The 25,533-nt window shown below is 40.0% G+C and overlaps 2 protein-coding genes across 7 annotated transcripts in view; one reads left to right on the plus strand and one right to left on the minus strand.

The window, feature by feature from the left end:
* The window catches only part of CENPL (centromere protein L), a 67,956-nt gene that overhangs the window by 20,845 nt on the left and 21,578 nt on the right, over positions 1 to 25,533 (minus strand). For 5 of the 6 annotated variants that reach the window (XM_088154144.1, XM_088154141.1, XM_088154146.1 and 2 more), the window contains 3 exons: positions 5,865 to 5,928; positions 5,343 to 5,394; positions 4,832 to 4,933 (listed from right to left, as the gene is read on the minus strand). Coding sequence is in view for 1 of the 6 variants with exons in the window: in XM_007425145.3 (XP_007425207.2) it covers positions 1,076 to 1,117 (42 nt within the window). In the remaining 5 variants the exon portion in view is untranslated. Of the gene's footprint in view, positions 1 to 1,075; positions 1,233 to 4,831; positions 4,934 to 5,342; positions 5,395 to 5,864; positions 5,929 to 25,533 lie in introns of those variants that run through there. The other variant, XM_007425145.3, reaches the window with a different exon arrangement.
* Positions 1,377 to 25,533, plus strand: part of DARS2 (aspartyl-tRNA synthetase 2, mitochondrial) — a 30,865-nt gene continuing 6,708 nt past the window's right edge. The window contains exons 1-15 of the mRNA XM_007425146.4: positions 1,377 to 1,629; positions 4,072 to 4,171; positions 5,823 to 5,889; positions 8,431 to 8,532; positions 9,583 to 9,678; positions 11,677 to 11,800; positions 11,889 to 11,935; positions 13,092 to 13,198; positions 14,372 to 14,441; positions 16,039 to 16,218; positions 20,256 to 20,363; positions 22,340 to 22,402; positions 23,394 to 23,546; positions 24,466 to 24,684; positions 25,116 to 25,226. Coding sequence (XP_007425208.1) covers positions 1,506 to 1,629; positions 4,072 to 4,171; positions 5,823 to 5,889; positions 8,431 to 8,532; positions 9,583 to 9,678; positions 11,677 to 11,800; positions 11,889 to 11,935; positions 13,092 to 13,198; positions 14,372 to 14,441; positions 16,039 to 16,218; positions 20,256 to 20,363; positions 22,340 to 22,402; positions 23,394 to 23,546; positions 24,466 to 24,684; positions 25,116 to 25,226 — 1,671 coding nt within the window. The 5' untranslated portion in view covers positions 1,377 to 1,505. The remainder of the gene's footprint in view (positions 1,630 to 4,071; positions 4,172 to 5,822; positions 5,890 to 8,430; positions 8,533 to 9,582; positions 9,679 to 11,676; positions 11,801 to 11,888; positions 11,936 to 13,091; positions 13,199 to 14,371; positions 14,442 to 16,038; positions 16,219 to 20,255; positions 20,364 to 22,339; positions 22,403 to 23,393; positions 23,547 to 24,465; positions 24,685 to 25,115; positions 25,227 to 25,533) is intronic.

A 25,533-nucleotide genomic window follows, 5' to 3' on the forward strand; every position in this document is an offset into this window, starting at 1 on the left:
CTTGGGGTTGATATTGACCACTTTGGGGAACTCTGATCTATAACTACAAAGATCAGTATTGTGCAAGCCATTGTATTCCCTGTGACACTCTATGGAAGCAAAAGTTGGGCTTTAAAGAAGCAGGAGAGAAAGAGTATTGACATTTTTTAACTGTGGTGTTGGAGAAGACTCCTGAGAACACCATGGACAGTACCATGGATCATCAAGTAAAACAAAGCAGAGTTCTCACTGGAGGCACAAATGACCAGGCTCAAATTATCCTACTTTGAACACCTTATGTGAAGACCCAGCTCTTTGGAAAAGGCTCCAGTGCTGGGAAAAGTGGAAGGAGAGGACAAACAGCAGCAAAGTGGATCAACTCACTTACAGAGGTGATGAGCGCACCCCGTTGGGAGACCTGAAAGAACAGGTTAGGGATAGATCGTCATGGAGAAAATCTATCTATGTGGTTGCTAGGAGTCAAAAATGACTTGATGGCACATAATCATCACCAACCGTTAACTCAAGGTGGGGAGGGGTCACCCTTTCACCAAGCCTGGAAATGGCTGAAATGGTAGGTAAGTATCCTGATTAAGTATATTGTGCAAATCCAGCCACTTAAAAACCAGCATTTGAGAGACAAATCCACGGGCATTTTTGTTCCACCTGTGAAGGGTCTGTCTAATATAGAGCAGCAGCAAATTATGAACTCACACTCAGGTTTATCACCTTAGAAAGAGCTACACTCCACACCAGCCTTCCCCAACATTGTACACTTAGATGTGTTGGACCAGAAAGCCCATCATCTCCAGCCAATCTAAAGTTGGGTCGTGTTTTCACCAAAGAGAGAGCAACAAACCAGCCAACTATTTTTGAGCCTGGCGTGTTATCCAAACTCAGTCCTAGCGCTTAGAGTTCACTGTGTCCTGGGAACCCAGATAATCGGGTTGAGTAACTATTCTTACGTTCACGCTGGGCAAGCGTGTCACGTGGAAGACCCCAGGTTGGGTAAGGGTCTCCCGCAGTTACCCCTCAAAAGATTCCCACGCGTCGCCCAATAGAAAACCGTAATTAACACCTCAGGGCCTTGTCTTACCCTTCGGTGATGGCGCGCCTTCAACAACAACCGGGAAGACATCTCTCACTAACGTTTGAGAGAAAAAAAACCCAGCAAGATTTAAAACTGTGGCGGCGATTAAAACTACCTCCCGACAGCCAGTTCGGCGGCGGGAGTCTTTCCGCGCATGCTTCGGAACACGGGTAGCGGTTTACAGCGCGAGATCGGTTTTCTGATTTGCCGTTGCCATATTTGATTCGGGCGTGGAACCGAGGAAGTGCCTCGTGCCCGAACTAACATTTGCCGCTGACGCGGCTGCGGAGGGTCATTTCGTATGATCAAGGAGCTACACCCAGTGGGAGTATCGCTGCGGCTGAGACGGGCGTACTAAAGCGAGGTTTTGAGGCTGAAGTTGAGTTATCTTTCTTGTCTTATACTGGGCGGTGTTTTCGATTTACTGGCCACGACCATGCGTCGGCTGCATGTCCTTTACCGTCCCCTAAAGTTATTATTTCCCGGAGGAAGAACGAAGCCGTGGAGCAGGTTCATTCCTTGCAGATTGGCGTCGTTCAAAGCGGACGCGACCCTCCAAGGTCTGTAACATGTAGGAGGAGGAGTAAGGGGGAAGAGCAGGCGGAAGGTTGGATGTGTGGATAACGTTTTCCTGGCTAATGACAAGTCGCTTGTTAATTTCAGGCTGATCTGAACGAAGCCTAGGGGTTCCTAAATAGAAAATAATGGCTGCTCTTCCTAGAGTTATGATACTGATTTGGATCGGTTTTCAATCACAAATCGATCCTAGGTGGCAACACCTAGCTGGCGTTGGCCGATATTGGAAAATCTAAGCAGGGTCAGTCCTGGGGACTAATTTTCAGGCTTTTCGGCTAGATTGGGAAGTTATCAGTACATCTCAGGAGAAGGCAGAGGCCAACCACTTCTCTACTGTTGCTGTGAAAACTACATCAATATGTTTATGAAGTTTGTTATTGTTCAGTAACTTCGGATTCTTTGTGACTTGATGGACATCATTTCACCAGCATTTTTTTGGCAGTAACTGTTCACTGAAATTTTGTAAGCTCATGCATGTGCGATCAGCAATAGTATCTAGCCCTCTCGTCTCCTTTTGCTCTCTTTTTCAATTGGCTTCCATTTTTCCAAGCATCCAGTTACTCTTGCTTGTGTGTTATGCATCCACAATATCTAAGCTTTAGTTTCATTATTGGAACTTCCAGTGAGGAGTCTGGTTGTACTGATTGTTTTTGTCTTCTTGCAGACATAATACTCTCAACCATTTTCTCTAGCACAATAATTCAAAAGCATCATTTTTATTTCATTCAGCCATTCCGATAATCCAGGTTTCACAGCTCTGTGTTACAACTGGGGAAAAAAGCATGGCCTTGATGTTTTCCTTCATTTCACTGAAGAAAGACTCTCTTTATTTCATAACTACAGTCACCATCCCTGTGAATTTCTGAGCATAGGAAGATAAATTTTGTTACTACTTCAGTTCTTTCTCCACCTATTTGCACTGGCTTAAGCTTGCTTGTTAACATAGTATTAGTCGGTTGTTTTAATGCTGAGCAGTAGGCTGGCTTCTTTCACCTCAGCAAGAGGTACCTTAAATTTTTCTCATTTCCAGCCATCAAGGTGGCATCATCTGAGGATGTTGATGTTTCTCCCAGCACTTTTAATTCCAATTTCCATTTTTCCTAGTCCTCATTTTTCATGATATTTTCTGCATATTAGTTAACCAAGGTGAGGGTTTACAAGCCTTGTGCATATTTTCCTCAATTTTGAAACATACAGTTGCTCCATATTCTATTCTAATTGTCATTATACAAATTCCTCTGTAGGCAGATGAAGTGGCCCAATACATCCATGTTTTAAGGGCTATCTGCAAAATGTTTTAAGCTATCCAGTCAAAGCCTTAGTATAATCAGCAATGCAAACATGTACTACTATGTGGAACTCCTTTGATTTTTCCATTATCCATTGGATGTTAGCAATGTAATCTTGGACTCCAGCTTGTACTTCCATGAAGTTACCAATTCAGCTCAAGGATGCCTAACTATATTTATTCTTCTTTGATTGGATTTCTGCATTAATTTAAACAGTGTTTCTAATATTCCTATTGCTGTTTCTTATATTGGTTGTTCTCATCCTGAGAAAAACTCAGAATGATTTACTGCTTCTCAAGATATGCAGCAATACAACTGTCTATGTAGCTGGCCATGTCATATAACTGAAGGATCTGTTAGTTGTTATGGTGCTATAGAATCCATTGTCATTTTTATGGATTGACAAAGGCATCAAGTTGTAAAACAGGTTAGTGAAAATAAATTCCAAAAACTTTAAAGTTATAAAAAATCATATTACAGGTTGTCCTCTTTTAATGTTCACTTGTTCAGCAACCATTCAAAGTTATGACAGTGCTGAGCGAGGGGGACTTAGGACAGGTCCTTGTAGTTGCAGCTATTGCAGTGTCCCTGTGGTCATGTGATCACAATTTGGCCACTTGGCAACCAGCTTGCAATTATGACGCAGCATCCTATGGTCACATGATCACCATTTGTGACCTTCACTGCTGGCTTCCAACAAGCAAAGTCAGTGGGGAAGCCAGCAGGAGGTTGCAAATGGCGATCATGTGACTGCGGGACACTGCAACCCCACAGAATTCACCTAATGATGACAACTGGACCTGCAGAATTGCTGTCGTAAGTCAGCATGGTCACATGACATTACGCCTTATGACCGCATCGCTTATTGATGGAATTCTTGGTCCCAATTACCATAGGTAAGCAAGGACTAACTGTAGTCTAAATGGAGAGAGAGTGCAGATCAAATATATCATTTCCTGTAGGGGTAGCTTTTTAATATCAGATTATGATATAAATCTGTTAGTTCAATAAAGTTTTAATGTCATGCTTATTTATAATTGATATCCATATTATTTGTCCTAATACATTTGGTTGGACTGATGAAAATTTTGTTTGAACTTTTACACATATTACAAATTAACACCTTTTTATTCCAAGATGTCAATAGCTTTGTTGCCCGAACCAAAACTTGCGGGGAGCTGCGATTGGCTCATATAGGTCAAGAGGTCACCCTATGTGGATGGATTCAATATAAGAGGTAAATAGAAAATAAAATAATTTGGAATGACTAAATTGCTGGTGCTAAAGAAAAGTTTAAACTAATTGATCTGCGTGAGTAGTGTTGCTTTACTATATCAGGCTCTGGGATACACATATATAGTCTAGTATCCTGCTTCTGTTTCCCACAGAAGGCATACAAGTAGTCCTCAACCTACGACCATTTGGTCAGTTACTGTCCCAAGTTATGACAGTGCTGAATGAATGGTGGTTATGACCGGCCTTTGGAGTTCCGGCCATCTGAGCACCCCTGTGGTCATGTGATCGCAATCTGAGTGCTTGGCAACCTGTTTGCACTTATGACAGGTTGCCAAGCACCCCGCAATCACATGATCACCATCTGCAACCTTTCCTGCCGGCTTCCCCAGAAAGTCAATGGGGAAGCCAGCAGGGAAGGTTGCAGGTTGCTGGGATAAGTCTTCCCCACCCAGGCACCCTCCCCCAGCCCCTCTGTGCTCATGCCACACTGACCACTCATGCACCCGACTCACACTGCACCTCTTATGCATTCTCCCTGACCTGAGTGGCGCCTCTCATGCACCCTCCCTGACCCGCAACATGCTTTTTGCCATGCCTTTATGACCGCATTGCTTAGTGACAGAAATTCCAGTCCTGATTGCCATTGTAAGTCGAGGAGTACCTGTAATTAGATGCCTCTGAGAAACTCACAACCAGGATGGAAAGCAGCAGTTCTCCTTGCTTGTTCTTTTAAAAAAAGAAAGCATCCAGAAGTATGGGGCAGCTATTGTGACAAAGAGTCAATGATTAATAAAGCTGTCCATCATTTTAATCTACCGTTAAGACTGACTTGTCTATAGCTATGCATGGAACAGTGGGAAAAAATTCCTCCCAGTTGATGCCAGAGATTGGTAGACAGTTATAAAAAAGGCCTACTCAAGCTTGTTTCTTCCAAATGGAGCAAAACCAGTTATTAGAGCCAAGGAAGTACTTATTTTTTCCACAAAAGGAAATGGCATATCTGTATATTTTTGCTGAATAAATGATTGAAAGTAAATTTTTATAGTTTTATGTTCAATTAATTATATATATTTATATCATCTTTAACTTTATATACTGTTTGAATGAAGATAAAATACTGATATGTCCACATATATTAAAAAGAAAAAAAACTTTACATGGGGTGTACTTACTTTTCCACATGACTGTACATCTGTGCAAGAATACATTGCTTCGTTTTTCTCTCTGTGCATGGAAAGGGGGACAGCCATGTCAATGTACAGTGATCTACCCTCAAGAAGAAGGATTTCCTTCTCTATACTAACTCTTATGCCTAAACAAAAATACATTGAAGTTAAGTGAATTAAGGAGTAGGGACAAATTCTTACTTAAAAATAAATAATTTAATACTGGGTTAATAAAATTGTAATGTTTAAACAGTACGTCTATGGATGTTCCCTCCCATCAAAGTCTTTCTGCATGTGAAACACTCATATGTCACAGAGAAGTGCCCAGCCTAGCTGTCTCCCAGGCTCACAGCTGTTCTGTGCGTAGGCAGTGTTTTCAGTAGATGTCATTAGAGACCTCTGTACTGCATTTTCATGGGCTCCAGTGCAGGGGTTTAATCTGAAGTGTTACTAACATGTCCGCCCATCTGTATCTCCCATCATTAGGCATGAACAGTTTGTGGTTTTGAGAGATTTCCAGGGACTTACCCAGATACTCATACCCCAGGAAGAGGTAAGTGCTGTCGAAAGCTGCTTTTGTAGCTTCCATCTGCTAGAAAGACAATGAGCGTTGTATCAAAACAAATATACATACAGTCCTTGACTTACGGCCATTCAGCAACCGTTCAAAGTTACAACGGTGCTGAATGAATGGTGGATACAACCAGTCCTTGGAGTTCTGGCCATCCCAGCACCCCCACAGTCACATGATCACAATCTGGGCACTTGACAGTGGCTCACACAACCGGCTGCAGTGCCATACAATCACGTGATTGCCATTTGCAACCTTCCCTGTTGGCTTCCCCAGAAAGTCAATGGAGAAGCCAGCAGGGAAAGTCGCAAGCCAGTGGGGTAAGTCTCCCCCACCCGCACACCCTCCCCGAGCCTCACTGTGCCTCCCTCACATCCCTGCAGTGCCTCACACACTCTCCCTGTCCCTCCCTCACACCCCCACACACCCTGACCCTCGCCACACCTCCCTTATCCACCCCCACACACGCTCCCTGACCCTTGCTGCACCTCCCACGCGCCCTCCCTGAGCCTTGCTGCGCCTCCCTCGCACCCTCACCATGCGCTCTTGTGCACCCGCACGCACCCTCCCCGGCCCTTGCCATGTCTCCCTTGCACCCTCACACATCCCTGCACTGTGCATCCTCCCTGACCCTCACCACACTTCCCTTGTGCTCTCCCCAAGCCTTGCCACACCTCCCGTGCATCCTCCCTGAGTCTTGCCATGCCTCCCTCACACCCTCACGCACCCTCCCCAACCCTTGCCACACCTCCCTTGCACCATTGCACTGCCTTCCACACTCTCCCTGATCCTTGCCATGCCTCCCTTGCACCTCTGCGCACCCTCCCCGGTCCTTGCTGCACCTCCCTCACACCCTCACGCTGCCTCATGCACCCTCCCTGACCCTTGCCATGCCTCCTTCACACCCCTGCACATCTTTCCCAATCCTTGCTGCTCCTCCCTCAGACCCTCATGCTGCCTTGCACACCCTCCCTGACCCTTGCCACACCTCCCTCACACCCCTGCACACCCTCTCCAACCCTTACTGTGCCTCCCTCGCACCCTTTGCACACCCTCTCTAATCCTTGCTGCACCTCCCTCATGCATCCCCACACACTCTCCCTGACCCTTGTGTGCCTCCCTTGCACCGTCACACATTCCCTCGCGCTCTCCCCCACCTGGCAACAGCCACTTACCTCCCTGCCACCCTGCTTGCAAGCCACCTGGGACTTGCAACTGCCTGCCAGCTTCCCCATTGACTTGGTTGTGGGAAGCTGGCAGAAAATTGCCTTACCTGACAACTGTGGGATTTGGTTAATGATGGCAACAGGGACTGCTGTTGCTAAGCAATGTGCACATTGCTTAGCAATGGAAATTCTCGCCCCAGTTGCCGTTGTAAGTTGAGGACTACCTGTAATGTTTTAATAAAGTTTTAGCCACACTGATTTGGAATACTAAAGAGCAGACTTCCTGCATCACCTGTGATTTTTTCATTTTAATAGCTTGCTCAAGTTATTCTTAGCTTATAAGGTAATCAGAGTAAGTTTTATAAACTCAAACTTGAATTTGCTGATTCAAAAAAGTGTAATATTTAATTATTTTAATTTACTGAATATCTTTTACTTTATAAAGATATGTAAATTTTAGCAGATAAAGAGTTCAGTATCTCTAGCCCACTCTATGATAGATGACTTATTTCAACATACATGAGAAATTCTTTAAATTTTTCTTTAGGCAAATATAAAAATGGGGAGCAGGATGCTAAATATTCTGTTTGATCAGATATTTGGAGAAAATGGAAAATAGCTTTGTATAAAACATAAGACTGGAAATTTATTTTGCTCTTTTTTAAGGACAGCTCACACACACACACAAACAGGTGTGTGAAATTCATTTAAGTAAGCCTATTCTTAAAAGCTTACAATGAAATGAAATTAAGACAGACTCTTAGAAAAGAGCACAGACTTTTCAAAGCATACTCCCTCCCTACCAAAGATTTATGATATTGAGTGTGTACATGAACGTGAAAGTAACATCTTAAGAAAGACCTAAGAGAAAAATCTACCCTGCCAGAGAGTATGATCTCTGTCAAGTAGATCAGTGGATTGAAAGTGTTTTTGCAACTCTCATCTAAACAGTCCATTTAAATACTAAGATATAGAACATTGCAACAGAAAATGTAAAAATCCATGTACAGTACATATCCATATACACGCATGCGCGCACACACGCACAATTGCTTAGAGTTCTTCACATTATTTTTTTTAAAGTTCAGCCTTATAATCTACAAGGAAGTAAAGCAGAATGCTCCAAAGCATATCTGAAGTATCTTTCTCCACCTAAACATGTATCTAGAATGAAAAGAACATAATTTCCACATTAGCATTTCAGTTTTATTCCTACCAACTGCTACTTGATGAAATATTTTTGTAAAGAATTTTGGACTAGATAGGATTTGTTCTGATCCAGGAAAGTTCATTGGAATTAATGTTTCAAACAAAAAATAAACTAATTTACTTGATTTGTTTGTTTGTTGCACTGCAGGCTGCTTCCTATCTGAGAAAGCTCTTTTCTGATGCTCCGGTTGAGTCTGTTGTGCGAGTGACTGGGGTTGTTATTCCCCGGCCGCCTGGACAGGCAAACCCTGTAAGTATTTTGAGGAGGAGCCTTCTGTTTTTAAGTGACTACAGTTTATTGCTTCAGGCTACCAGAAATGGTTTTCTAAAAGCTATACCTGCTGAGAGTAGATTTTCACATTTTCATTTGTGAAATGTGCCACATGTAAGTGGCAAATGAAAATGTGACATTCTACTCATCTGCTGTAGTTATAATGGTAGCTGCAGAGTGATCCTTGTTCTCTTGGCAGCTATAAGGTTTGGAGGGACGTTTCTTTCTTCTGCTCAGCACTGTCTAAAAGTCCCCTTCTCTGTCAAACGATTCCACAGTTTCTGCCTTAATGTCTTCTGTGCTTGGAATTGAAAGGCAATATACCTGCACAGTATCACCTTTCATGCTTCCTTCACATCCCTCCTCAAATCCTACTCTTTTCATGCACCCTCAGTTCCCAGATGGGTTGATGTCTGTGCTTTGCAGCAGGCAGATCTTCTGTGTATATATGGGTTCATTCTTGTCTGCAGTAAGGAAACTTGTTTAAGTGTACTGAGTCCTTGAGGTTTCTGTTCTTGTTTGGTTCTTGAATGTAGGGTTGAAGTTTTGGAAGAATAAAGATTTATAGCTGTGCCTGGCTTGCAGTCTGACAGTAAACTCAGGGCAGAGACCTATTTTGTTGTACTCTGCAAAGTACCATAAGTACTGACAATACTGTAAAAATAATAATGAAAATTAGCTATTCAGAGACAAACCAGGAAGGCCGTGCTTCTTTTCCTTGCCCAAGCCTGTTCCTGGCTGGCCCACCAATCTGTGAGTTGACGGGGGTAGGCAGAGAGATGTTGACTTGAACTCCAGGAGCTCCTGGTCTGTGAACCCCAAAGCAAGCCACATCCTGGTTTCCCAAGCTCCAAGTTTGTGAAGAGGAAGTGAAAATTAGATTCTGCATTTTGCCAGGCCAAATTATCCTACCCCCACACCATCTGGTTGAAAACATAATGAATGTATACATATATTTTCTGGGCACAATAAATAGAGCTGTTATTATTATTATTTTTTTATTAAAGTGGTCTCTTTCATTCTATTTAGAGGATGCAAACTGGAGATATTGAAGTAAAAGCAGAAACTGCGGAGGTTCTGAACTACTGTAAGAAACTACCATTTGAAATAAAAGATTTCTCTAAGGTAAATATACCTTTCTTATTTCTGTTTAGTGGGCTGAGATTTTGTGAAGATGGCTATTTTCATCTTATTTCTACCTAATGGGCTGCTTGGGACAATGTACCATTGAAATTCTTGCATGCCTTTTCTTTTTTAACCCTTCTTATGTCTGCTCTAGAGAAAAGAAAAGGGGTGCACCCAAAATGGAAAATATATTTTGTTTCAAACCCAGAACAATCATTGTTAAAATCCAAGTAATATATGAACATTACCAGCAATAATCAGTGGAATATAAATCATAAAATGGAATTAAGAATTATAATAATTTCTATCCAAGTAATTGAAGTCTTTATGTTAAGAAATGCCTGAATTCTAGATGTGGAGTAAGTCCATATGTAGAATTATAATCCAAAAATGGTTTCCAAGTTGAATTAAATTCTGTGTCAAATTTATTTTGGAATTACAAAATTATTCCAGGCATACTCCTAGAATTTAATTAGCCATTCTTCTGCAGAAGGAACTATGTATACTTTTCAACAGGGAGCACAGAATATACTTGTAGCAGTTGCCATATACAAAGCTAGTTCAGTATACTTTATTGAAATGTAAGATTTAATAATATTTAATTAAAAATAGCAGTTTGGAAAGTAAATTCAGCTTTTAAAATTTGTTTCATTCAATTATAAATCATTTTCCAAAATTGTTGAGCTTTATAACGTTGCCACCAAATGTGGTGAAATAATCCAATTACATTTCCAATATGTTTTAGAGAATGAACTGCCTTTTTTTAGTAATCAATACTGGGGTAATATATGAGCAGTAAAACCAGCTTTCTCTAAGTATAATTTAGTGTGAATTTCAAGTTTTTCTTCCATTGAAACTCCCACTGTTGCATATCAGTTATTGCATCTAAATTCTGCATCCATTTAACCATGCAGTCTTTAACTTACTCAGTTGTTGAGTCATATTTTACCAACAATTTATAGATAAAGCCTAGCAAATGCTCCAAATTTTGTGTTACAAGGTTTTCAAATTCAGTCAAATCTCATAAGTATTTTTGCAGCATCTTTAAAGCTATACTTCTTATTTGAAAATATTGAAATTGGTTGGGTGGTTTGGCCATTCCCCAAAAAAAGTCTCAAAAGATTTTATCTTTGTCTTATTAATAATTCAAATCTTATAGTCTACACAATTTGTTATTTCTTTGCTGGCAAATTTCTTTGTGCTTTTCTTTTCACGAAAATAAATATCTAATAACAAGGCAGGAGATTATGGTAACTCTAAATTGATTCTTTTCCTTTATTTGTCCCAAACTTTTAATTTGGTGCTCATTATTGCATAATCTCTTAAATGTTTTTTATTTCTGTTTGTGTCAGTCCAGAGATATTTGCGCAGTCATTTATAGCCACAATAGAGGTAATCCAAGCATAGGGTGAAGTGATCCAATCTGCAATCCACAATAGTTAGGTTGATTATGTACCATCAAGTTGATATCAACCCTTAGCAAGCACATAGATGGACCTTGTCCAAGACAATCTGTGCCCAACCTGTGGGTCACGCCATTAATTCTATTCAGTCCATATATCAGAAACAGAAAAGGGGAATTGGTCCTATTATCTAGTATGAGAAAAACAGAATAGTCTAAATGGCTGTAACTTTTTTTATTTTTCTAATCTGGAAAGGATAAAATTTGCCACATTTCATAGAATATGGTGCAAGGGTTTAACTTGCTATCCTTGAAATCTGACCCTTTAATAAAAATATCCATGCATTTTCCTTAGGAGCCAGAATGTGATGAACTTTGTAGTGAAATTATTCCAGTCATGAGGTTTATATTTGGTGACAGACAAGCTGAGAGTTGGAAGAAGTGGGCAAAGAATAATGGTTTACCATAAAATCATCCTAGATTGCTTCTGTTTTTAACATAGCAGTAACACAATATTTTGTTCTTCATCTTGGTTATGGCAGATATAATTTGTGATTTTTCTTTTTAAAATAACAATCTCTTCCTCCTCTACTCAGAAAACTGAAGCACTGCGAATGCAGTATCGTTATTTGGACTTAAGAAGTATCCAGATGCAGTATAATCTCCGGCTAAGATCCCAGATGGTGATGAGAATGCGAGAATATCTCTGTAATCATTACGGTTAGAGAAACACAGGAATATTAGTTAACTTTTCTTTTTCCCTTTCACTTACTGTGCTGCTGACAAAATATATCAAATCTTATTTTAGGTTTTGTGGATGTAGAAACACCAACACTATTCAAGAAAACACCAGGGGTAAGTATGTAAATACATCTTTTCTGTATATATATTGTCTTATAAAAATATAAAGTATCTGTTTGAATCAGAAAATAATTACATCATGTAGCCCAGACATCTAAAATGAAGAGTGACTAACTCAGCCCTTAAAATTACTCATAATTCTTCTTTTCCAAGGCAGCAGAATTGGTCTTGGATGTGGAGGAGGGTATGTGGGAGAGAAGTGGTATCCTGGGAGATTTCGGTATTCATATTGAATTCACCAGCTCAGAACCTTATAGCTGCCATGGATATTGCAAGGGTTTCTCTGGCCCAATACATTCTGGATAGGAGGCTTATGACCTAAAATTTGATGGGGGTTGTCACAGTCAGGCTATTGTCTGATAAAGTTTAGATTGACAGTGGCTAATTCCCTCTGCACTGAAAGTTACTTAGAGATCAATTGAATCTGGACAACTTTGGAGATTTTGGTTGGCATGGCTAATGTTCCTGTCAAAGTCCTAGTTTTGTTATGAAATTATGTGATGGAGAGAGTTGTTAACATAATTGCTGCTAAGTGTCTTTTTCTGAAACAAAACCTTGATTAATTCCCTAGTTTCTGAAAAACTGCAAGGAGTGAAACTTGCCAAATAACAACTGGAACACAGACAGTGCCATCATTTCTTTTTGTTCGTGGATAGGTTTACGTTTTTTAAAAAGATAAGGTGAAGGAGTCCTTTAAAAATCCTTCCTGACTTGAGGAGATTTATGGGGAGAAGAGCAAACTAAGGACTCACTTTGCTAATTAGAAAAGCCTACTGTATTTGCAATTGAAATATATGTTTGTTGAAAAGCAGTAGCCTAGGTCTTCTCACCATTTCTTAGTATGCTTCAAGAACTTTTATTAATTTGAGAAGCAAACCAGTTACTTATCACATGAGAGCTGACTAGAAGCATGCATGATCATGTAAATGATCGTCCACGAAGTACAATGCAGGGGATATATTTTGGGCAATGGTGCATTAATGATCTTCCATTTCCTGATAAAATGCTATGGGGACGGGATTGAAATTTTCAAGATAAATTTGGCTTCAATAAATGTTTTGTAATACTCAAACTAGAAGTTTCCTCATTTTTTTTATAGCTAAAGGCAATGTAATTCCAGCTTTAAATTACATCCTCCTTTTAATACAAGGGTGCAAAAGAATTTGTGGTGCCTTCCCGGGAGGCTGGAAAGTTCTACTCACTTCCTCAGAGCCCTCAACAGTTTAAGCAGCTCCTGATGGTAGGAGGTCTGGACAGGTGAGTTTCTTGGGGCCCCACCAGCAACAAGAATATTTTCAAGGTAGCACTAAAACTCTGATCTGCAGCTTGTGGTGAGGGAATAATAGATGGACTGAGTTACAGTTTGTCACACAAACTGATTACTTGCCAATTGATCAGGTTCCACACCAAGAATGATGTTGTTTAGCAGTAAATCTCTCTATGTCTGCTTAGAAGATACACATGCTTGAGATCTTTTCGCAAAGGTTTTCTGTTCCATGCAATCTATGACCATCATGTCCTCACCTGTGAGGTGGAGGACAAGGTGAAATTGCTGAATCATGGCATTTATAAAATATGCAAGCATTGGGAGTTGGCACCATTTTATGGTGGTTCTGCTTCTACTTGAGTGGGTGGTAGCTAATCAGTAGTCATGGGGGGGGGGCAGCATTCATTCCCTTGGTTGCTCTGGTGTGGGTTTCCACAAAGGTCCTCCCTCCCATATTATTTAATATCTATATGAAACCACAAGGAGAGATCATCCAGTTTGGAGTGAGGTGTCATCAGCACACTGGTGATAACCACTTATGTATTTCTGTCTTGGACTGAGCTGGAGATGCTGTAGAAGGTCTGAACCAGGCTGTCATGGTTTGGATGGGTGTTAAAAACACTTATACATTTCCCCTAAGCTGATTATGGGTGCTGATCTTGTGTATGAATGATTAATTCATTATAGTTATATTTTCTTTTAGTTTTGTTGTGCATTATCCAGAGTGTCACCAGCTGGGGTAGTTTACAGTTACTGTGACAGAAAGAAATATGTATGAAAAAACTCAGGCTTCAGCAATGGAGCAAAGTCTCTTCTGACTGTCCATTCTCTGGCAGTGCAGAGAATGTCTTGTCAGCTCATAGCCAACCCAAAGTGTACAAAACTGTGCAGAAGGTCTTTCAGTATGTCAAGCATATAAACCATTTCTTTTTCTTTGCAGTTCTCCTCATAACTTCTTTTCTGTGCCCACAACTTTGCATCAATTCCTAAGTATGGAAATAAATGTTTCTTCTGTTTTAACTTCTGATTATAGCCAATTTTTCAGAAGTGTTTTCTTTCCAACCCCCTGTTTTTGGAGAACATGCTATTGAGATAGTTAGATACTCTGCAACCAGAATGTTATTTTCTAATTTTATTAAAATAACTTTATTTTCTAATGGCAGGTATTTCCAAGTTGCCCGCTGTTACCGAGATGAAGGTTCAAAGCCAGACAGACAGCCTGAATTCACTCAGGTAATTTGCTTTTGTTTGGAGCAAGATTAAAAAGCATAAAAAAGCACTGGGCATTATTCTTACCGGTAACCACAGGGATGACCAACCTTTTAGAAGTTGGAGGTTTAGTGGCTTTGGAAGAGGAAAATCTGAGTAGGTAAGATAACAGTACAAAGTGATTGGGACCATGTCATACTTATGAGCAGAGGTGCTATTTTTTTCCCCTAGACCTGGGGGTAGGTAGGTTTTTATTTCTTTAATTGGGTTAACTTTAGTCTTGCAAGCAGTATTATGCATGTCCTCTCAAAATATTGAAACTTGATGTGGCAGTTAGAAGATCTAGGGGCCAAAGAAAGCTTTGGGAGCTGCAGGTTGTCCATTCATTCTGTGCATGAAAACATGACCAGTCTAATTGTTGAGAGACTTGATTTGCTATAATTTGGGAATCAAGAATGTCTTCTATCCCAAAACTGCTTTGGCTGGTTTAAGGGAAAGTCAGGAACTTTTACAATATGTCAAATGCCAATTGCAGAGTTAGTTTTCTTTTGGCAAAAGAATTCATGAATGCTTCATTCTACACCTGTTCTTATTAACAGCCTTGAAGAAATAAATAGGTAGAACTGAATACTTGTCATCTTAGTGTTGTTACTTGCAGTGCTGACCAAAATACTGTTCTGTAATTCAGGTTTAATATACTGTATGCATAGCAAATAATAGTTAAGCATAGGTAGTGATATAGGTGGAAAACAGAGAAATGCCAGTTGCTCAACGTGTCAGGAGATAACTTCTGTTCTGGCATTACAGTTAACACATTCCTTCATTTGTGTACTCTAGTACTGCAACAATTTTGTAAGGGAATTGCATCATTGTTGTAGCAACCATCTTTGCAAATGAAATGCCAGATTCACTGAAATAGCATGTATTGTGTGTACGTGCTTATTTATTAGATTTATATCCTGCCTTTGTGATCTGTATACAATTAAATCTGTCCTTATCTATGGTGCATGTATGTGTGTATTAGTAAATTACTAAGACTAAAAAGTAAAGCACATCAAGATCTCCACCAAGAGCACTCAAAACCTAATTTTAAAAAATCTATGGATGTCAGTATTTTTTTTTTATAAATGTGGGTTGATGGGAGGATATGGCAAAGAGTTGCACAAGAATGCTCTGTGTATTTTAAAACTACTACTTCCACATTTGCAGAATTGCTAAGATTATTTTGTGTGGAATAGAGTTCACTTCATCTAATAACATCATCTGCAGTATACCTTATTCTGTAATAAATATACTAGCATCTAAGGTGCCATAAAGACATGGCTTTTTTTCCTGCAACAAGTTAGCATAGTTAGTTCTCTGAAAATTCAATAGAAGGGACAGAGAAGTGAGAAGTGAATGAGCAAAGGAATCAAACTGAAAAACCATGAAGATTACATACAGCTCCAAAATCTGAGGATATGCAAGTATTTCACTGAAATGGGTCCTGTAAACCTATACTTTGAAGGAAGGCCACTTCTCCAGAATTGTAGCCCTTCCAGTAAAATGGATTTTTAAAGAAATGATGATATTTACTAGCCTTATTTTTTTTAATTCCTCTTGTCTATTTTTTCCCCTAAAGATAGATATTGAGATGTCATTTGTAGACCAAGCTGGAATTCAAGCTTTAATCGAGGGCATGCTGCAGTATTCCTGGCCTGAGGAAAAGGGGCTCTTCAAAGTACCGTTCCCTTCAATCACCTATGATGAGGCACTATCCACTTATGGGACTGATAAACCTGACACTCGTTTTGGAATGAAGGCATGTTCATTTTCCAAAATTCCCCAGTTACTTGGCTCCCCCCTCCCCCATGCTGTATTGAAGGCCCGTTACTGTAATGGGTTTGATGATGTTTTGAGAAATCCCTGTTTTGCCAAGAGTGGGTGCTGCCAGTGGGATATTGAGTGAGTCAAATACTCTCTAATTTGCATATCAACTTACGCTAGTCTGTTGGATCCATATTTCTCAATCCTTTAATGGCCCAGTTCTAAATGCTGGCTCTCACAGAACACAAAAGGACCGTAGGCCTTTCATTAGCTTTATTGCCAGACAGTGACTGAAGAATGCTCAGTTGAATTCTTGGCTTTTGCAGGAATTGCACACAAAGTTGCTGAAATTTGCCCAATTACAGCAACCGCAAAAGGATTTAAACAGCTATAATGACAAAGTTCATAACCACAAAGCAGAGACACCAGTTTGCTCAAATGGTACATCTACACAAACATTGTTTGGCTGCAATTCTGATTTAGGATTGCCATGCTGCTGAGTTACCAGGATAGGGACCATGGAAACCAGCCCGTGGATTTAAACAGATGAGCTGTTAAAACTGTATGGGCTTGACATAGAAATTTGAATGGAGAATTCTTCATATAACAATTTGTATACAAAGAAGCCACCTGTATAATTCAAAGAATTTTTCAATATATCTGGTGAAAAATGAGGTTGTCAAACTATTTTTCCCTTTAAAACCATTTAAAGGATTTTTAAGTTGCCTAAGACAATATAGTAATCCCTCTGGGCAACTTATAACAAGTCACAGTTCTAATGGTATTATAACTTGAAACACAAATTACAAACAACATGTTAAAATTCTAGCCAAGTACATTTAAAACATTTTCAATCAAGTGTGTCAGAAATAACCACAGGATTCAATAACTACCAGTTCTCCATATGGAGGCTTAATAAAATCAGTCCTATATTGCTTGAGAGGGAGTATCATAAACTGGGTGACTACTGAAAAGACTCTAGGGCCCAGGAATATTTCCAAGCTTGTATTTCCAGTACAACCTTGGTTTAAATGCTTTAAATGAACCATTTGTAGGGAAGAGAGTCTGTTTAACTTAAAATATTATGTCATTTATGTCAATTTATATCATTTGTATAATTAGGTAATTGACACAAATGGCATCATTTGCAGTAAGACCTTGATTTAATGGACCATCAATTTAACTAATGATTTGACCAAAAAATTGTCTGTTTTTAATTCCATTTGGAATGGGAAGCAACTCCATTTAGAATCACTCGTAATTTTAGTTCCCAGACAGCTGACCTTCCTATCCACTCACCTCTAGCTTTCGTGGATCACGCTTATTTACCTCTGCCCCTCTTTTAATAGGTTTCTTCAAAAGTGGCATAGTCTCACTGGGATGTATAGATGGGAAACAAAGAGAGCAGAATAGCAACCACCTATTTTTAATGCTGTCTCAAAATCTCCTACTGGCTTTTCCTAACAGTATTATGTAGATCTGTGTAGAGTTTTGGGATATGGGAGAACTAAATGTGGTTCCACATGACACATTCTGTTTCAGGAAATCACATATTGCATTCTAATTGTGGGACTAGTGGGATTAGATGATTTAGCTTTATAATACAGGATTACTTTTCTCATTTATCCCTTGATCTCAAGGTTGTAAAGGAGTTTCTAAAAACTCCTAAGGATCATTTACAGTGGGGCAAAAAAGTATTTAGTCAGCCACCAATTGTGCAAGTTCTCCCACTTAAAAAGATGAGAGAGGCCTATAATTTTCGTCATAGGTATACCTCAACTATGAGAGACAAAATGGGGAAAAAAATCCAGAAAATCACATTGTCTGATTTTTAAAGAATTTATTTGCAAATCATGGTGGAAAATAAGTATTTGGTCAATATCAAAAGTTCATCTCAATACTTTGTTATATATCCTTTGTTGGCAATGACAGAGGTCAAACGTTTTCTGTAAGTCTTCACAAGGTTTTCACACACTGTTGCTGGTATTTTGGCCCATTCCTCCATGCAGATCTCCTCTAGAGCAGTGATGTTTTGGGGCTGTCGCTGGGCAACATGGACTTTCAACTCCCTCCAAAGGTTTTCCATGGGGTTGAGATCTGGAGACTGGCTAAGCCACTCCTTCGTTGCCCGGGCGGTGTGTTTGGGATCATTGTCATGCTGAAAGACCCAGCCACGTTTCATCTTCAATGTCCTTGCTGATGGAAGGAGGTGTTCACTCAAAATCTCACGATACATGGCCCCATTCATTCTTTCCTTTACACAGATCAGTCGTCCTGATCCCTTTACAGAAAAACAGCCCCAAAGCATGATGTTTCCACCCCCATGCTTCACAGTAGGTATGGTGTTCTTTGGATGTAACTCAGCATTCTCTCTCCTCCAAACACAACGAGTTGAGTTTAGACCAAAACGTTCTACTTTGGTTTCATCTGACCATATGACATTCTCCCAACCCCTTCTGGATCATCCAAATGCTCTCTAGCAAACTTCAGACAGGCCCGGACATGCACTGGCTTAAGCAGGGGGACACGTCTGGCACTGCAGGATTTGAGTCCCTGGCAGTATAGTGTGTTACTGATGGTAGCCTTTGTTACTTTGGTCCCAGCTCTCTGCAGGTCATTCACTAGGTCCCCCCATGTGGTTCTGGGATTTTTGCTCACCATTCTTGTGATCATTTTGACCCCACAGGGTGAGATCTTGCGTGGAGCCCCAGATCAAGGGAGATTATCAGTGGTCTTGTATGTCTTCCATTTTCTAATTATTGCTCCCACAGTTGATTTCTTCACACCAAGCTGCTTGCCTATTGCAGATTCAGCCTTCCCAGCCTGGTGCAGGTCTACAACTTTGTTTCTGGTGTCCTTCAACAGCTCTTTGGTCTTGGCCATAGTGGAGTTTGGAGTGTGACTGTTTGATGTTGTGGACAGGTGTCTTTTATACTGATAACAAGGTCAAACAGGTGCCATTACTACAGGTAACAAGTGGAGGACAGAGGAGCCTCTTAAAGAAGTAGTTACAGGTCTGTGAGAGCCAGACATCTTGCTTGTTTGTAGGTGACCAAATACTTATTTTCCACCATGATTTGCAAATAAATTCTTTAAAAATCAGACTATGTGATTTTCTGGATTTTTTTTCTCATTTTGTCTCTCATAGTTGAGGTATACCTATGATGAAAATTACAGGCCTCTCTCATCTTTTTAAGTGGGAGAACTTGCACAATTGGTGGCTGACTAAATACTTTTTTGCCCCACTGTATTATGCCAGTTGAGCCAGAAAGCTTCACATCAAACCTCAGTTCCTACTCAGTCCAAAAACTATTTCCAGTTGTTCTCCTTTTAACCCTTCCAATTTCCTGTAATAGATGAATGAGGTGAGGCGAGGCGAGGCGAGGCAGCAGTGATCAGAGATAGTCATGCTAGGGCTGGTCAGATCCCAGGATTACTCTACCTCATTTCCTTGAATTTATTGTTCAAATAACAGCAAATCTGTTCCAGCAAATATATTCTGGAACGTACATTGAGATGACTGATAAACAATCATATATTTTATCAAATTATAATGCATTTTGGCTGTTAATTTGTGCAAATGAGCCAAGAAAATATGGAGGTCTCTGCTGTGTCTTCAAACTGTTCTTTTTAAGATACCACAAAAGTTTCTTGTGCTGCAAACCGTGATTTTGTTAAAATGGGAGAGAGGGGAAGTCTAGGACCTCCTTTTTTCCCTGAAATTCAAGCACTGTTTTATCGTCTACCATAGACTAACACAGGCCATGATGTGAGAATTCAGCCCAAAGCCTCTGTTCCCATTCACAAGGGGTTGTAGCGGCAGCTGAAAACTTGTAAGGCCTCTCCCAATGTAGGGTCTTGGGCAAAGTTCAGCAGCTGATAAGGATAGGACGTAAGGCTATGCTAGGGTAAGTCAGTTGCTAGGGTAAGCCCTTTTCCAGTTGCATTTGAAATGGCTTTTCTCCCCCTTCTTTTCCAGTCATATTCCTGTCTTCATGGTTACAGTATTTATATCTTTTCTTCCAATGTCAGATCATTGATGTCGGTCACATTCTCAGGAATGTGGAAGTTGGCTTTTTGCAGAACTCTCTCAGTGAGCCCCATGCCACAGTGAGAGCCATTTGCATTCCCCAGGGAGCGGTGAGTGAAGCTGTTTGGTAAGGGGAAATGTCCTTTATCTCAGATGCTGTCATTTATCAAGTTGCTATTTCTATGATGAGTCCTACGAATATGTTCTTTCTTTTACTTGCATACAAGTAGATGATTGAAAAAGCAAGCTTTTCTCTTTTCAGGAGAAATCTCTTTGGTTTCAGTAAGATTTAGTTCTTAAAAATAAGAATATATTAAACTAATGTATTGATTTATATTGTGAAGTTAAAATAATACTGAATAAAATAAAGTGAGTTTACAGAGAGTTAGCAGAATCAGTGTACAGTTATGTGTATGGGAATAATGGTGCTGTGTGAGATAGATGTTCTTGTAGAAAGAAGTAATGAAAGCAAAAAATCTTCAGTTTTGCATCTGGATTGAAATAATGGAGATAGTTTTGCAAAATATAGAAGCCAGCCCAGATTTCTGGTGTAAAAAGGGAATGTGAGGAGAAACCCAGGAGAAGCTGCATCTTTTTTTTCCCCCAATGGATGTTTTTTCTTTCCCACTTCTTCCACACAATCCCATTCCTGAAGTACAAACTAGGAATCTGGAAACTCATAGAATTGTATATAGTTGTGTCCATCCACCAATGGAATGAACATTACTGGCAGTCAGATCAGATTCTCTCTTCTCTGAATACTGGGAAGGGTGCAGGGTTATCTCTGAGAATACCTACAGATATACACACAAAAGTACCAATAGAAGAAAATATACGTAGCTCAGGGTTGAACTGTGGAGTCCTTGGGGCTCTCTGAGTTTGGTTGTTTTCTCTCAGAGCAAACCCCACTCCCTTCTAGCACTGGAGATATTACCTAGCCGGGTAATGAAACGTCTGCAAGAAAACAACCAAGCTCAGAGAACCCTGAGGACTTCACCCAGAAAAGTGAGTGCTAGCATATTTCCAAATTTTGTTCTACAGTCACAAACACTAAAAAGTAAAAGGGGTACATTTATTGAAAGTGTATGCCAGTTATGATTTGGCAGCAACATTTGGAGGAGTCTTTCAAGTTCAGCCTTTCATCCTTGATTTATTAAGAATGCTTACATTCTGTGTACTTGTCATTATATGCATAGTTCTCTCAATATGAAATCATTTACAACAACCTGTGAAGTAGATTAAAACTGAGAAATAGTGATTAAATGAGGATCACTCAGTGAAACATAGGGTTGAATTTAGATCTCCATAATTCAAATCCACTTCTATTCACTATTGCCCTGCACATTTATTTGCAAGGCAGACAACTACTTGTGAAAAACACACATTTTTCCAGGCTCCTGACTGAAGCACCAGCTGGCAAAGAAAATATTTCTTGGTTGTAACTATTTTTGCCATACCTGGTTAAATTTAAATAAATAAAGAAATATTTACTTTGCCAGCTGGTGCTTCAGTCAGGAGCCTGGAAAAATGTGTGTTTTCCTTACTGTGGCATTTAATGTCAATCCCATACTTGTAATTATACAGGCACTGATATAATGATTAAAAGTTTACAAGATTAGGGTGAATCAAAATTATTTCCTTTGTATCTCATATTGATAGCTAGTTAGCAAGAATAAAATCTGAACATCACTGTTTTATCTATGTTTATTAGTATAGTCTTAGTACCAGTTTAGAGATTGTCTTTAATTGCATTGTTAAGAATGATAGTAAAAAAGAAATCAACTTTTAATTGCCAGAAAATATTTTATTTTGTTATGTTTATTTTCCTTGGATTTTTAAAACTTTTTCATGTTTTGTGATTCCATGAGTTCCACTGTATATATCACTGTTGTGATTAATTCCTTTTTGTTGTACATCATTTCTCTGTAGAACTGAAAATATAACCTGAAAACATTTCTTAAAGTAAGCCTGATTCTGAAACAAAAGCTTTAATGTAAAAAATAATAGGCAAAAAGCATAGTGGTATCAATTAAAATATAACAAACAATACATTTATTAGTGTTTCTCTATATACCTTTTTCTCTAGAAATACCTTCAGAATAAAGATTTGGAGTCCTTCAATGAATTGGCAACATCCCAATTTAACCAGGTATGGCAAAAATAGTTACAACCAAGAATTTCTCCTGGGCTGTGTAAAATTTAAATTGCATATTTCATATCAGTTGAGGAGGCTGGAAGGGGGAGAATGTCTAGTGTCTTTTACATTAGGTCACTTTAATTTGGAGAAGAAAAAAAAAGGAGAAAGCTGACCACTATAAGAAATAAGATTTTGGTCAAGATAGATTTTTGGTTGGATCCAATAAGGTTTGTTTAAATTCCCTCTTAGGTTGTACAAACAAACATCATTCATACCAACCTAGGAATGAGAGAGCTTAAATCTTTCTGAAAGTATACTCCTTAGCAACAAAAGCAAGCAGCTGAAGTGCATAAAGGAAGCATTCTGCCAGAGCCTTTATTAATATTTGTATGGGGTGGAGGAATGCTGTGCATGATACAGAGCTCTTTTTTATCTGTTAAAAAAAAAGTGGGGGGACAACTGAAATGCATGCCATACGGGGAGAGGTTCCTTGGGTTCCAAGGCTACCTTAAGGAGTCAGATCAAATCAGCCAAGGCCTATCTCTTCTGCAGCATTATTGTACTTAGGGAAATCTTAGCGTGCTTGAACCCTGTGCTTATATCACTGCTTTTTCTCATTATTCTTTCTCACAGAAGGATAGGAAGTGGCCTTGTACTCAGTCAGACTATTGGTCTATCTTAGTGTTTTCAACTGGCAGCAGCTTTCCAGGTTCAAGTTGAGTTGTTCCAGCCCTACCTGGAAGTACTTTCTGCATGGAAAAGGTGTTATCTGCCACTGGACAAGGGTCCCTCATGGTCAGGCTATTGTCAATGGATGTAGTGGTGTTTTTTTTTTTACCCCCAGAAAGTTCTCAGTGAAAACTAGGCTATTTTGGGTTCAGTTAGTTTCATTGGTTGTTGCCATATATTGAAGAAGAGCAGTTAAGGCTGACACACCTTTGGTTTCATTTGGATTCTTTTCAAGAAGTGTTGAGCTATTTATCTGCTTTTCTCTCCTGTATAGGATGTATCATACTTGATTTTGAAGTCTGATGGCAATGTGAAGTCCCAACTTGGAAAATTCCTTAATGAAGAACAAAAAACGGAGCTCATCAGAACAGTTCAGGCCAACTTGGAGGATGTGGTGTTGCTGGCTGCTGGCCAACAAAGAAAGGTGGTAAGTAGAATGTTGATCCCCTTAGTCTTTATTTGGACATCAGCAAAACTAAAAAAATTAAAATCTGGTTCATTTTGACCAGCAAGAAATCACCTCTACTTGCACTGATGAGTTAATTCCTTCTAATAACTGAATATTAATTCATCCTTGAGTACTGTGGTACTCTACTTACGAACGCCCCTACTTATGAATTTTTCGAGATACGACCAGCTCCGGCCCCAAAAATTTACCTCTACTTACGAACTCGCCTTGACTTACGAACCGGATCCACGGCCATTTTCCACCCGTTCCATGTGGTCCACGGCCATTTTCTCCCCGTTCCACGTGGTCCGTGGCCATTTTTCCGCCCGTGCCACGTGGTCCACAGCCATTTCCCGCCCGTTGCATGTGGTCCGTGGCCATTTTCCGCCCGTTCCACGTGGTCCGTGGCCATTTTTCCGCCCTGCCGCGTGGTCCGTGGCCATTTCCCACCCGTTCCACGTAGTCCACGGCCATTTTTCCGCCCAACACGTGGTCCGCGGCCATTTTTCCACCCTGCCGCGTGGTCCGTGGCCGTTTTTCCGCCCCTGACGCATGGTCCGCGGACGCCGGAACGGATTAACGGTAAATACATTGAACCTTATGGGAAAATTTACCTCAACTTGTGACCAATTCGATTTGCGATCAGAGTCACAGAACGGATTAAGTTCGTAAGTAGAGGTACCACTGTAATTGAGTAATCCTTCTAGTAATTTATAATGCCTAATTATCACTGCATTTTCAATCAGGATTTTTCAAAAAGCATTAAGAACTGGTCCTGACCACTACAAGTTGATAATAATGCACTGCTTAGAGCTAGAAGTGCAGTGTTGGATTTTTCTTTGAGCCCTTGGCACCTTGTCCACCTTTTCCTCCCCTCTATTCTCTCATTTGTTTTCAGTGCTCTGCATTAGGAAAGCTACGCTTGAAGAGTGCTGAACTTTTGGAAGCAAAAGGTCTGTCACTTCGCGACCCTTCTGCCTTTCACTTCCTGTGGGTGGTAGAATTCCCACTTTTCCTCCCAAAAGAAGAAAATCCTGAAGAATTAGAAGCTGCTCATCATCCTTTCACTGCTCCCCATCCCTTGGACGAGCATCTCCTTTACTCAGATCCCAGACAGGTGAATCTCTTGGCAGGTGGCTTTGTTTTTTAATATACAAAGCAGGACACTTCAGGCAAAGAATTGGATAAGGTGAGAAGAGGGAAGAGAGAGTGGCTTTCGAGAGTTAGTTTGGCGAATGTATGTATATATTGCTCCTGGGCAAGTTATCATGCTGTCAGGATTTTACATAATTACCAATTTAATCTTAGGACAAGAAGTCTACCTTATCTGAAGATGTAACTACGAAGTCAGAGCTGCAGAAAAATTTGTCTGGCAGCATAGAATTACACACATTATGGGCTTTTTGTCCTCTAATTATCTATTTCTGTCAACTTCAGATGTGTAGCTCCCATTCAATGCAAAAGCACCATTGGGTGGGATATGCTATTTCACAAGGATTTTGGCAGATACAAACGTTACATTGTGTCCTCTTTTTCTTTGCTCACCAGGTTCGAGGTCAGCACTATGATCTGGTATTGAATGGTAGTGAGATTGGAGGTGGCTCTATTCGAATCCACAATGCAAAGCAGCAGCGTTTCATACTTGAGACAGTTTTGAAGGTAATTATTTATTATTAGATTTATATCCTGCCTGTATTTTGTATAACACAAGACAGTGTACATAATGGTCCTACCTCCTATTTTCTCCACAACAATCCTGTAGGCTGAGAGAAAGTGACTGCCCCAAAGTGACACCCAGCTGGCTTTCATGCCTAAGGGAGGGCTAGAACTCACAGTTTCTTGTTCAGCACCTTGAGTGTTACACCAAACTGACAAAATAAATTCTGTATTCTGTTATCAGTTTGGTATTTAACATTAACTTTTCATTTATTTGACATTGTCTACTTCAGCAGATGGGAGAGCATAG

Source organism: Python bivittatus, unplaced genomic scaffold (assembly GCF_059951505.1).
Source record: "Python bivittatus isolate LINGU-HERP-01145 unplaced genomic scaffold, Pbiv_v1 ctg000700_np1212, whole genome shotgun sequence".
Lineage (NCBI taxonomy): Eukaryota > Metazoa > Chordata > Lepidosauria > Squamata > Pythonidae > Python > Python bivittatus.